The sequence below is a fragment of the Gavia stellata genome, chromosome 15 (assembly GCF_030936135.1).
Source record: "Gavia stellata isolate bGavSte3 chromosome 15, bGavSte3.hap2, whole genome shotgun sequence".
NCBI classification, from domain to species: domain Eukaryota; kingdom Metazoa; phylum Chordata; class Aves; order Gaviiformes; family Gaviidae; genus Gavia; species Gavia stellata.
The window spans coordinates 3,016,705-3,031,296 of record NC_082608.1 but is presented as its reverse complement, the minus strand read 5'-3'; the positions used below and the strand labels follow the sequence as shown (position 1 = coordinate 3,031,296).

Here is a 14,592-nt window from a genome sequence, read left to right as displayed (position 1 = left end):
GGCACAGTAGCCATGGGCAGACTGTCTTACCTGTGCTCTCTCTTCATCAAATTCCAGGCAGCCCATACCATCCAGTCTCTGTAGATCTATCCAGCCTTTCCAGATTACACAGACACCATTGAGAATCATAGGTGCCTTCAAGTACACCTGAAATAAAAGCAAAGCACATGCTATGAAGTTGAAAGAATTTACGCACATGCCTGCACAATGAAAATACTGATGCAGGAAGTGTCTATATGTATTCTTAGAAGAACATCCAAACCAGCTGGTAACATGAGACTCCACTTAACAGCTTCTCCTGCCTCCTTTCCAAGAACTCATTTTAATCAAGTGAGTGCTGTAACTTTTGCCTACCGTACCGGATGGAATAAATTTAAGCTGTGTTCTCATTTTATAAACTGGCGTACACCAGGATTTGGTTAGAATTCTGTTGCTGCTTTCAGTTAAAATAACTGTTTTTCTTGTCAGCTTACCTTCGTGTCACAAAGAAAGTGGCATGCTGCCAGACAAGGAGGATCCTTTACAGCACATTTAAATGGTTAAACGAACACATGCTTCCCTACTCCCAAGAAGCATTGTATCTACCCCAGTGCATGAGCTCTTTCAACGAAGAACAAGCACCGGTTTCAGTCCTCCTCAAATCCACAAACTAGTCAGAGTTTAGTAAAATACACTATATATATATGTACACACACAATGCTAAAAATAAAAAAGTCTTCCTGTGTGTATTCTAGCATTTGTGAAAGGCTTTTCAAAAGAAGCAACACCAGATGATCAAAACCCATCTACAGCATCAACATGCACAGTGCCTTAAGCTGCAGCAAGGAACAATGCACGAGCTTAAGGCTGTACATCTAGATAATGGTAGATGATACAGTGATTTAAAGCAGAAGTATTTCCCCTTCTAAAGAGCAGACATTAATCTCCACACAGGAAATTTAAAAAGAAGCAAATACAACACTAAATGAGTTTGACACCTTATATTTAATGACATCAGCCTTAAAAAAAACTACAGCAAAATTACTTAAATAAGGAAAAAAAAAATTAAAAATCAACCTTCAGAAGTTATTTCAGCCTACTTGGCAAGTCAAAACACTCATGGAACAAAAGTTTGTCCATGCTGAATAGCCAAAGAGTCAACCATGCACACAGGCCTGCACCCACTTCAGATTTAGAGACTGCCTAGACTTCCAAAATCCTGTCGAGTCTTTTCGGTCTTCAGGAGTGGCCCAGCTAGGTAGAGGAATTCTCACACGGCACCTCCTCTAATAGCTCTGACTTCATCCTCTAGCAAATCCTCAAAGTATAATTGATATTTAGTGCTACAGTGCATTTCAAAGCACCCCGACTGTGCCTACCTGCTCAGTTCCACACTTATCAGCTACAGTCATTCAAGCGGAAAAAGGAAAAGCAAAGACTTACAGGAGGTACAGAAGGAAGGTAAGCCTTCCTCATGCAAAGGCTGTCCTGGTAAAATTAAGCACTGAACAACATGAAAGGCAATCCATAAATGGAAGAAGGGGAACAAATAACATGAAACCAACTGACGAACAAGTAACGTTATTTGCCAAAGAAAATACATATTTGATCCCTGAGCTTGATTTCTACAACTTATCACACTTCAGTATGAAGTGATATACTCTAGAAGCTTTAATTAGTACAATATGCCATAGCTCAATAACAAAGAAATACAAGTTAGTTCAAGCATATCTTCTTTGTATCAGCTCTCCTGCAAGGTCTCCCCTAAGAAGAGCACAGACTGGTTTTCTGTCCTCGTATTCAGAGACTAGCTATGCAAGTCATCACACCTATGTCTTCCGCGATGACAGTACACTATGCAGGGTGCAGATCTACCAGCCAACAGCCTTTGCGAGCAGAGGTGTCAGAACCAGCGTGAGTAAGATGTGGACTACCAGGAAACCACCTCCCACAGCCCTCATTTCAAGATTAATCATTTCAAACATAGAACATACAACATTACTCCCTTTCAGCACAGTCTTCACTCATTCATCTCACAAGAAATAAACGAAGCACACACCATCAATTTAATAGATGCGTTTAACAAGTTTAGAAGTGAAAGTTAAGGAGGCTACGAGAATTGAGTGTCATTCTCTCCTAAGAAGAATGCAGAATAATCTGAAAGGAAAAAAAAAAGCTGCATAACCTAACTACGGGTCTGTAAAGATGAAACAGTCTGTACTCAAATGCTAGTTACTTTTTGTAGAAGCAAACAAGCATTTTGCTGATCTTCATTTAGGGTTTACATTTCACCTGGCCTCCCCTATCCTTCTGGCCCACAACAAAAGCCTGGGGCATCAGAAGTTATATAGGACTTCCAACAGATGACAAAATCTAGCTTTTCAAGTTGTTCAGAAGGAGAGTATTTTTTGTTTCTTTGCCTAGAACATTATGCTGCCACTAACTGCCTTGTTTCAGCGGCTGTTCAATTGCCTTGGTCATGCTAGCGCATTACTTGCAGACTTCGTAGCTCAGTGCAAGCAGTAGCCAGCTCAGATGCCGCTGCCGAGGGCTCAGTACTTCAAACGCAATGCCTTGCGCATCACCTGGAAGCCTGAGCAGTGCTGGAAATTCTGTGAAAGTCTTCAAAAGTCAAAGGGGAAAAGGGAAACAAGTTGACAGAGCCGATGTGATTACTGATGCCTTCCATCTGCCCTAAGCACACTGACCAACAGCTGAGCTGCTGACAAAGCAGCTTGTGAACCCACTGGCATGCAGCCTGACCTTTCGAGATAAAGTACTCTGCCTTTGCTCCTGAATCAGAGCCCTGGAAGCCTGACACCACTGGATTCAGGAGGTCTTCAAAACTCAGATAATAAACGTTTTTCACCTCTGAAAGGATTAATTCCTTAGCAAGATAGCGGAGTTTTGAAATTACTACACAATCATTCAAATTCAACATAATTCATATTGAAACCACATGCGCTTATGCAGGAACTTTTCTCTCATTAAAACACCCAATAAAGCATACTGGTGCTTTTTCCTTTAGAGAAAGGAATTTAGACTCCTTTTCCCCCTCTCCTCTTTCTGGAGAATGGAAACCACCTAAGACTGTAGCCAAAACCGTTTAACCACATATTTCCTTCTTTTCAGATAAAGTCGTGCTGGTTCCCTTTCAATTTCCCAACCTAACAGTATTATTAATAAATTACTGCTCTTGCCTATGAGCACATGATCTGTTATGGCACCTCAAAATCCAGCACAAAGCTGTCTTTTAAAAACTTTGAGAATTCTCTATTCTGAAAATTGGCTTAGGACAGTCACAGTAAGATAACAACGGCAAAAGCCACATTATTTCTATAAAGACCCCAACTTCCACCCTTAATATTACTGAGCTATGCAATCTGATTAAAAGTAGATAAAAGGATGTCTTGGTTAAAATAACTCTTTCAAGGTTTTGTTGCTAACCCCAGATTAACTGCATTTATATAAAATTTTATAAATCCTCCCCACACCTCTGGGTGCTTTTCATAATAGTATCTGGAAGTCAGCCTTGTAAAACTCAGACACTTAGGTGAAAAGCACTAGAGAGCAGTAGGAAGGAGGGGTTGGAAGTCAGGCAATTACCAATTTCACATTCAGTGGATGAATTTAATGCTACATAAAGAAACATCGTTAAAGGGACATACAAGAGGAAAAGATATATTATACAGCTGCCTCCTTTCAGAGTATAGTCCATCCTATAAACCAAACAAAGTATGGCTTTTCTGACAGGGACAGTAATCGGGTGTGTAACTAAGTTACGTTGTCCCTCATTTTGCTCCCTCACTTTCCACACACTGGCACAGCCAAAGCTAGTAAATCTGTCAGATTTTGAAACCTAGGTAAACTGTCACATACTGAAATCTGCACTTTTTACCAGCTTATACCAACTGAATTTTTGTTTAGGTGGCTGTTACACAGAAGTTTAATTTCACTTCAAACTACATCTTCCATTTCAAACTCCTACTACAAATCAAAGTAGCATTACAATTTTTTAGATGGGAAAAGTAGACATGTTACTTTCACATTGCAAACAGGTTTTTTGGGTTAGAACAAATATTCTGCTTGCTGACTGAACAACCAGCAAGAGTATACACTCTTATCTCCAGCAGATTATCTGGATGGAGGACGAACAGCAGCATAAACACAGGTAAAGTTGAGAAGGTGCTCCACACATCCGTTAGGCTCTAAGTGGCTGAGCTGCGTTTGTGCTTTCTCGGCCTACCAGCTGGCTTGATCTCAAAGACCTCTGTGCCACACCTTCAATATAGCGTATCTCACCTTCCTTTTTGTACTCTTTCAACTGATCTGTTGTTTCTTTTCATCTGCATTTGAAAGAGCAACCCTCTCCTCCAACTCTAACTAACTGGGCGTTAGCTTTGCTGTTAAAAATAGGCAGGGACTTGGCTCCTGTAACACCATTCGTTCATATTTTAAAAACCAAACTTGATTTGAATATAGTGAAGCAGACAGAGGAGAAGTCTCAATGACTTTAAAAAAAGCTGCTTTACTTGAGCACAAGACGCAAAACCTCAGTTTCACATCCTATTTTAGTCCTCTAGTAAATCCTTATCTCACAACACCAGGGTATTTAACTGATGGGCTATAGATATGCTATCTCTGTGCTCCATCCTCACATCCTGCAGTTACAGAAAGTGCTCCTTCTCCCTAAAGCAACCAAGCCATTTCCTCCCCCAGAGATTGCACACAGTTCTCACCAGCCGCTGACTAATGAATCGGCAGGCTCCCAACAGCCACCGCCACCCATGGGCCCAACTTCACCCCCCCAGGAAACACCAGTCCCGGTGCAGTAGTGCAGCCCCCTTCCTTCTGTGTCCATTTTCCCAGCACGCTGGAGCTAAACGCATTCTTTCAGGAGAGGCTCAGTTCCGACTCACCGTCTGCCTCATCACACACACATCTGCCTGTTCATAACTGCTCACACAAGCTGCCTCCCTCTTGGCTGAGCCAACTACGTACGTCCCGGTTTTGATCCCACCTTCCCCTGAATCATACCCCGCTTTTAAATATTTAAACAGCAGTCTTCCCAGTGACTTCACATATGAAATGCTGACCACTAAGAAAGAAACAGCTGTAAACGTTTACTCCAAGTAAGGAAGATGTTAAATTGGTTAAGGCTAACCTCATCATTTCAGCTTCTCTTAACATGGTCTGTATGCACTGCTGAGTAAAAGACGACTACCTTTTCAGAGTGTTAAAATAGGAAATTATGTATTCATCTGTTTCCTTTAACAGAAATCTTAAAGGAGTATATATACATTTTCATAAATAAAATGCTGTAGTCATGCTATACAGATTGGGCATGACCGTTCTGAAATGTAAAGTTGAGTCAGTCCTCCCTCGCTAAATACCAGGACTCTCACTTGCATATCATAATCAGAGCAGGGTTGCTAGCCTGGGTTTCAAAAAGGGGCAGAGCATAAGAGAGGAAGCAATCTATGAAAGGCAAAAGTAAGAAAAAAGTTTTTCTAAAACTTTGCAACAGAATTTCTACACTAAAATCCTCAATTATTTGGGGAGCAAAACAGAATAGTATCTTCATTAGTGTAACAACAACTGAAGTTACAGCAAAAGCTGACACCTCCATACAAGGCTTCAGACTACACTTTTAGATACTGACCACTCGTATTTCAAAAGAAACTAATGAAAAGTAACCAAGTCATGGACAGAGTTTACAGCACTGAGACTTTGTCAGTCCAATCCTGAAAGAAAACCTTTGTAACATTGTTTTAACTGGGAATGAAACAGTAATAGAAACAGATGAAAAGAATCCCATTTTGAAAGTCGCTATGAATGAAACAGACTTTTTAGTGTTTTAAATCCTAGAACAATAGACACATCATTACAAACCCTAAGAGCTCAAAAATCCAACAAATATAGATCAATCCTTCTGTCTCATGCCTCAAAGCATTATTCTTCCTTTAAACACAAAATGTTTTCTAAGTTACTTTGAAAGCTACATGTTGAAACAGCCTCCACTATATGAAAATGAGTTTTGTTAAAATTTAAACCTTACACTATTTTGTAAAAACGCAAAGGAAGTGATACTTCCTGACAAAACAAGAGTCTTTCCTAAACAGTTGTACATGGATGACCCAACTGTGGCTTTCAAGATGAATAAATACAGCTCTAAGCTTCTCAAGGGTGGCACCAATGTCACAACTGTGGCCCTTGCTGGTTCACGAGCAGCTGCCCGCGTGGGACTGCCAGGTCGGTGCTGGCCAGCGCAGCAGGGCAGCCCGGGGACACCAGGGTGGGCACAGCAGACCCTGCAGTGCCCAGCACCCTCACCTCTCCGCCTGCGACCTGTTCCTAGAGCTCCTCCTTTCTGCACTCACACAAACCTCAGACTATGTAAATAACCTGAAAAGAGGCTGGTAGGATCAGGAGTGACCAGGCCTGTTGTAGTGCCTGAAATAGTCTTTGGAAAAAGCCCATTTCAACTTTTCAGTTCTCCTCTTTCCTCTATGTTACCTACCCATGCCGTAACGCCCACCCAAAAAACAAACACAAACAGACCAAAAAACCAACAACCCAGGCATTAGTTTTTACAGACCACAAGAAGAATTTCTGGAAAGAAAGTTTAACATTCAATATGAAATAGGGTTACTCTATTTCATCAGCTATGACAAAGGTTGATTCCTCAAGCAAAACCAGAAATATTAACAAAACAGCATGCTTGCTAAGAGTCACTATCTAGACTGTCATGCTTAGGAAAAAAAAAAGGAAGAAAATAAGTTGTAAATGCAGCCTTTCATACTACAATGTTTTAAGATCACAAAAAAGCAGTGCAAACACAAACTCACCAACTGCGAGGAACAAAATATCTTGAAGAAAAGAATTTGCTGAAATATCCCATGAATTGCTAACAGCCTGTACTAGAATTTTAAGAGCAACAAGTAAAAGTAGCTGAGCACAGGGCTAACCAATTTAATTATTATTTGCAGGGGGTTGTTGTATATAAGCAGTTAAAATTGCTGTTAAAGATCTTAAACCCCCGTATTTTTCCCCCTTTAGAGCAATATATCGCGTGCTCATTCTGCTTCTGCGTACTGGAGCTTATTAAGATAAATTTAAAGCCTAAAGTGTATTAGACAAGCTGCAACTATGATTTAATTTCTCAGAAAGATTTTTAATTTAGTCTGACCTTTATCAAAATACTGTACCTGCCAGATTCAGGAGTCAGAGGAATACATTTTTCTTTAACACAAGTTTTAGACTCTTAAATGCATTCCCCCCCGCCGTGGAAACCTATGAACTTATACATGCCTATACATACACGCTAATGTCAAAGGTCATTCAAGATACAGCCTGAAATATTAGCTTAAGGCATTTCACAGCCGGGGGGGGGGGACAGAATCTCAAAAAACTTTTGCTGTAAGTTCCATTCAAGAACATACAACACAAAAATCTATTCTGGCTCTCTAATTATAGCAGAAGGTGTTTGGATAACAAGTGATAGCATTGCCTTAGTGTATTCCCTCAGAAAAGAATGCACTCCGATTCACAACTGGAAAACCATCTCAGAAAACTCTTGCTACAATTTTCAACTTCATAGCAAAAACTGATGGTCCGGTATTACATACTTCAGCCAATTTTTAAGTATGCTTATATAAAAATCACCTGGTTTTATTACAAATAAAACTCAAGTTTCTGAAAATGCCCATCTAGATAGAATTCAGATGCAGCACAATCCATTTTTACAATTCTACGTACTAAAAATAGCCATGTATCGTCTCATATTAAAAATGTCTTTGTAAGTAGTATCAGAGCTGTGACAAAACCTCTCTCAACACACTTTCTGTATTACTGAAGTCCTACAGTGATGAGTTTTGCTTTGTTTCTAAAACTTCAAAAAAGCACAGCACAAGAATCTTCCTCACTTTACTGGAGAGACAGAATTTATAAGTCACTTTTAGAAAGCCTGCTATTTTTTGTTGTTTGCTGGGTTTTTTCTGCATAGTTAGCTCAGCTATGTAATCATGTCTCCTTTTCAAAAGCAGATCAATGTTTCATTAAATTACGCCGGTTACTATTTCAGTTAACTAAAAAACAAGTCTATAACTAAGAACAGATATGAAGCATTAAGGATGTCAGAACAAATGCGATTAAGATCTGTGGAGACTACAGCATTTTATTCCTGGATTAAGATCACTGGTCAGTACTTATGCTTAGAAGTTAACAGAGAAAAATACTAAAATGCTACGGCACAGAAATAATACTCATCATTTAATAACAAATAAGTCTTCAGACACAGTTCCAAAATACTGCATTTGCTGGACTGAGCAGGAAACACACTACACTTGACCAAAACCACCAAAAAACCCCTAATACGAAGCAAAAAGTAGGTGGCTTCTTGTTTTTGCAGTGTCACTGCAATAAGGTCTATGCCTCCCAACATGAAACACATCTCATGCTCAGGTTCACTCCATTTGCCTTCAAAAAGGCAAAACCAACCCTATAGCTGGAATTGAGAATCAACAAAAATGCAACGAGCAGAACATAAGGATAATCTGAAGGGCAAATATGTGCCGGGGTTTTCCCCTGTGAAACTTTACAGGGTCTCTTCTCAGTACATCTTTACCACTAGATTCTACATGAGAAAGATAGCTGGATTTAAAATCTACTCTTCCCGAAACAGCATGCATTAAAAAAAGACCCCATTTTCCTTGGCAATATTTGAAAAGAATAATGCTTTTGCAGCAAAATATTGCTAGGAAACTGCTGCTGTTTTGCTGCTGCAAAGGAGACTGCTGCTGTTTTGCTGCTGCAAGTATGCATGCATGTAACTCACAAATGCTTATGCTCACAAAACCAGCTAACTAACAGGGACACACACTGTTTTCTGCCACGTTGACAGAATATATTTTCCAGACGGAAATTTCAAAATTGCTTGGGAAATTAGTTCTTCTCAAGCTTTCAGAAAATAGCATAGCAAAAAGCAGTTGTAACTAGAAACTCCAATTGAGGGTTAGAAAGAGAGGTTTATCTAAAACACATCATTTACGCACCATGCTACCTGTGGGCAAATAAATAGCCTATTAAACCTGTAGTTTTGAACTGAAAATTTGAAACATGTAATGAAAGTATGCTCAACTAGAAGGTTCCTGATTTTGACAACATGGGCAAGCAACTAATAAAAACCATCCAGGAACTGACATGAGCAGGAGAGGGTCAAGAAAAGTTACCTCTTCTGCCCTTTGGCTTTTATTACGTTCTTGAGCACTTTGACAGCCTCACCCTTCCCCCTTAAGCAGGATTCAAGTCTGGAAAAACTTGCATGAACATTTATTCAACAAGTAGGACTGCATCAAGCCTTAAAATAATGCAAGTTAGTAATTTTTTTTGTCTTTTGTACAGCATAACAACTACTTAGCTTTCATCACCCAATAAAATATTATGGTGTCATAATTATTCTGTAGAAAACTATCAGCTTCTGTAGAGAAGCATCATTAGCAATGGCTGTGAATTTTCTTCAACAGAGTAATTAGCACTTTCACATAGGTTTAATACCAAGTTCTTCGAACAGTGAAATCCTGGAAAAAAAAAAAAATCAACACAGTTATAAAGATAGTGAATAACATAAATACAGCTTTGGTTAGCCAAAATGCAACAGGAATTCTCCCAGCACAAGACGAGGAAAGGACAGAACCAACACTGTATGATCCATGGGAGAGGGGAATGGATTGAAATTCTTATGCACTATTTATTTTTACTCCCTATAAACCACCTACTGATGCATTTTCTTGAAGTGCAAAAACTTTATAGCTGACATGAGCTATACTTCCTCAAAAGTCTGATTCTCAAGTTCCAGGTATAAGAATAGAGCTTAAAAAAAAAAAAAAATCATACTGCTTCTCTGAATGCTTTGTCAAGAACATACCATTCTGTATGTGAACAGTCTGTTGCAAGACCTTTTCAATTGATTAGAAACAACCAATGGCTTTCTGGTTTGCTATAACTAAAATCCTGACAGTCTTCTGCGATGAAAGCCCGCCAGGCTACCAGGCTGTGCCATCACATTACAGGGTACTGTACTCTGGTTCCCCTAGTTGGAGGTATCTGGAGAGGAGATGATTGCTCACTGCAAGTGCTCCACCCAAGTGAAAATGCTTGCCCTCATTAGGGAGAAAAAAAAAAAGAAAAGTAAAAATCAGAGAAGTGTGCAAGCTTTATAAAGAAATCCCCAAACACTCTTTAGCATGAGAAAAATACACTACTATAGTTGTTTTACTTTGTCTAGATGCCTTCCTGCCTTAGTTTTCCTATTCTTAAGCATTCTTTAGGTTCTCGCTAGTTTTCCAAAAGGAAAGAGAAAAGTCCAATAGTGCCTCTGCCGAAGAATGTAAGCTTTTCCCTTTTTCTAAAATCTATTTTGTTTTTTTCAAAAGGACTACATTGGCTTAAAAGAAGCTAAAACTTTCTTCTTGTCACCTTCGATCTGTTTTGTCAAACAATGCTGGCTACTCCTCAACCACCACCAAAAGATACTTCATCAGGACATAAAAGCCCCCATTCAGTATTCCACTGCTGCTTTCCTCCCTAGATTTCAGACCTAAAAAGTATTTGAAATATGCGACAGACAACACTTAGTCCTCGGTCACTGTATTTCAATAGAAAATTATAAGTTTAATGACCCTTACTGTAAAAATGATGCCAGGTTTAAGAACTCTGTCACTTTCCCATAGGTTTTATCTTCTGTAGCTATACTGAAATGAACAGATGAAACAAGTTGCATACCCATAAGTCCCACAACACAGAGCTGCTGCCTGCAACTGTTTAAGCAAAGTACCTTAAATACAGAAAGAAGGTAGAAGTTCTGCACAGACTCCTCAAGAAGCTACAATTTGGATCTTGCATACAAGTCTCAATATCAACATAAGAGAAAATATGTGGACTTTCTGCTTAGACAAAACATCTGCAGCATTAGCTATTCCCCCAAAAATGATCCTTTCATTAGCACTCACGTTCTGGGAATAGCAGTCTTGTGCAAGAGTCCCCATTTTTTTCTTCATATTGTTGTCACAGTACATATTTCACCAGGCCAACTTGTTAAATATCAAATATGCAACTGTGCAAGCTAATTAGCTCATTTTATTACTTGTACTTTGAACAATAAAGCTTGAAGAAACATTTCAGTAACTTTCAGAAAAATGACAGTTTCTTGTAGCAAATGTTTCATCATCTTATTGAATTTTTCTGTTTTTAAATATGAAGTATTAAGTGATTTTTCACAAAGAAACAGACATCTTCCAACAGCAATGCTCTTACTTTTCTCATTCATTTATAAGAAGAGCAGAGAAGCATAATGTTAACAACTTTGCTCTGTAAAGTGGAGACTGATATGCAAACAAGAGGATTCAACAATCCAAACGTCTGGATTTCTTCCAGTATCTACACAGCAGAGATCTCAAGTACTGCTTTCATCCACACAGCACTCATCTGTCCTTATACATAGCTGGTTCCCAAATGCAAAGTTTAGCTCACTAACTCCGCTTTTGTTCCTCTTCTGGGAAACTTTAGGAGGATGGTATAAGTAAACTTGAAGTCTTGTCTATACAACTCTAACGGGTGCATTTAGACCACTGGAAAAAATTCAAAGTAATATATAAAGTATGACTGAATAACTGCTTCTACAACAGGTAATAAAAGCTAATCAAAAGCAGGTTTACTGATGGCAGATCTTAAGAACTTAGGACCTACAGAAAGGGTTCATAGGTAGGCACCACAACCAGCACAGCCGTGCTGGGAGTACTATCCGTAAGCATTGTTTCAAAACGGCATTGTCACTGCATGCACCGTAAGGCATGAAGAAGGCTGTGTGCATTAATAAAAGTATGTGGAGGATGGGGGAGTGAAAGGATTACGGGGAAAAGGCTGTGGGGACTTGTCACATGAGAGATGCCTGGTGTGACTCATGCTCTACTGGCGGAGAGCACCCGACGATAAATCACTCCTCAGGAACAACTGTCCGCATCTCAGCCGGTGGCTGCTTGCCAGCGCAGGATGTGTACCTAACAACCTATGAGCTCTAAAGATTTCTCTTCCCAAAATCCAAGTTCCTAACTGTTAATAGTGTATAAACTGGATGCAGATAGAGGCATCTCCCAATTTTGAGGGGAAGTGAACAAGCAAAGATACACTATGACTACCTGGCTTCAAATGGAGTTTCAATTCAATAGCTCTCATCTATGCAACAGCAGGTCATAGTGAATGACATCTCAGACTATCTAGGCAAAACAAGAAAAAGTTTCACTCTTGTCCAAAGCAAAAATGGTACAGAAGCCTAAACAAAGAAATTATGAACCAGAGCAGTCTCTGCTAAATAAAAGACTCTTAAGCACAAACACAATAATAAAATCTAGAACCACAAGCATCTATAGAAAACTCGTATTTTACCCAAACCATGCAGATGATCCTGGATGAAAATTGATCAAGGGGACCCATCCAGGAAAGTGGATTCTTCTCATTCACGAAGCCTTTGCAGGACTCCCACCACGCAACTCCAAGAAAAAGTTAAGCTGTTCAGCCAGGCTGGGTACAAACCGGATACACCACCAAACCCGACATTTATCTGCCGTCAGAATAACCGCACACTGACTTTCTTGTTTAAAGCTTACAGAAAAAGCCTGAGAAAGATAAAAAGGAACGGCAGTGATGATGCAGGCTTTGTCAGGGCAACACCACTTCCCTTGGTTGATGCAGGCAAAAGCACCTCAAAGGGCCCGAGCACATGGACAGTTCAGCAGCTGATGTGCCTTCACTGACCACCAGCTGCCCTTCACAGAAGAATCTCTCCCAGTTACCACAATGTTTTGGGGTTGTAGGGTCATCAGGTAGACCTGAGAGTAAGAGGATGAACAGTTGTTTAAGGGTGCTCAGGAAAAACACCAGTCAGATCTTCCCTGCTCTGCACCCTGAAGTAAACTGAAACTAAGCCGGGTGAGGAATTCTGTATCATTCTGCTAGCACAAAGCAAGAGAACAGGATAAAAATCTGACCCCAAAATACCATTATCCTAACTCACCAGTGCATTAAGGGACTAGCCTAAAAATCCGTCAAGGACTGTACAGAGCTATGCAATGAACCTCAGCTCCTGAATTCAGATCTACAAGCAACAAGACTGCTCTGCAAGAGAAAGCATTTATGAGCAGGACAGCTCCAGGGAAACAAAATGCCCTCACATATTAAGAGACGATCTGCAAAGAATGCGCATGGTACCACTTAAAGGTTGACACTCACTAGTTTTTTTTAACTAAGCTACATCTTACATGCCCATATGCTTCTGCCACATACAAACAGCTCCCTGAACTTTTGTTAGGTGATGCCCAACTCTTCAGGGCTGTAGCACTGTCTACTGAGGTGCTTTAAACAGAGATTTGAAGGAGCATTAAATTACCACAGACAAATAAAAGGATGAAGTCTTAATAACTGTTAAGATCACATGCATCTCATGGCTGAGATGGTTTGCCCTATGTGGTGGCACACCACGGTATGAAGTTTAATTAATACTATGGCTCTAGAATACATTTTTTCCCCCCTAAATCCCTAACATAAGACATCCTTTCCTACTGATCTGGAAAAAAAATTAAACCCAAATCCTTTTTGTCCAGAGACTCAGTGGATTGCAGGGAATACATACAAGTAACGGCTAACTGTGAGAACATTTTACAGGGTGACAATGCAAAAACCCCAAATACTGCTGAACTGAAAATACAGGAACTTAAGGAATATGGCTCTTTAGTACTACAGTGAGGGTAAAATGAGAGCTGAAACTGTATATCAGTTTCTCAAACACCCTTACCGATTTTTTAAAAGTAAGGGTACCTAAAGAAAGAAAAAAAAAGAAAGCTGCTACTCCAACTTTCTTTGAATGACTTAGTTTCACCTAAATTCTTCAGAAAGTGGTGGGGACCAAAGAAAGTAAAGCTTCCGATTCAATACAGGTTAGCACCGATATTCAGGTATTTCTTATAAACTAGCCTTCACCTTTCCAACCAAATTCCACTGGGTACACTGCGATCCTGTGTTTGACTGGAAATGGCATTTGCCCAGAAAACGGAGCAGCCAATAGACCGTAACAATAGTTATGAATTTTTATTGCTTAAGTCAGAAAATGAAAAGTTGATTTGGGGACAAGTGAGAAAAGAAGACACAAGTGGAAAACTGGTGCTGTTGGCTGCCATTTAAATACAGTTTTTATTCAAATACACAAATAGAAACTCAGCATCTTCAGGAAGAAAACCGAAGTCCAGTAATCTTTAGTTATGCCTAGAACAAAGTTAATGGTCTAGTGAGTAGAAATCCTGGCTACATCACACATGTGGCATACCAGGCACTCTGAATCAATTTAAATCATGTCTGATGTGCTTTCCTCCAGAGCTGCGGAGTTCCTAGCGCATTATACTGCAATAAGCCTGCGTTGAAGATTCTGGTTTATGAGCAGCTGCCGCTGAACAGCAGACAGGAAGTTAGGCTAAATTAGAAATGAGATGGAGAATAGTATTATAAAGGGGAGGGGAAGTAAAATAACTTCACACACTTCATCAGGGTCGTAACTGGTATTTAAAC

The 14,592-nt window shown here is 39.7% G+C and overlaps 1 protein-coding gene across 3 annotated transcripts in view; it reads right to left on the bottom strand.

The window, feature by feature from the left end:
- The window catches only part of CBFB (core-binding factor subunit beta), a 43,877-nt gene that overhangs the window by 20,836 nt on the left and 8,449 nt on the right, over positions 1-14,592 (bottom strand). For 2 of the 3 annotated variants that reach the window (XM_059824844.1, XM_059824845.1), the window contains one exon: positions 31-147. The exons of the other annotated variant lie outside the window; for it this stretch is intronic. In XM_059824844.1, the coding sequence (XP_059680827.1) occupies positions 31-147 (117 nt within the window). The remainder of the gene's footprint in view (positions 1-30; positions 148-14,592) is intronic. 3 annotated transcript variants of the gene reach the window in all.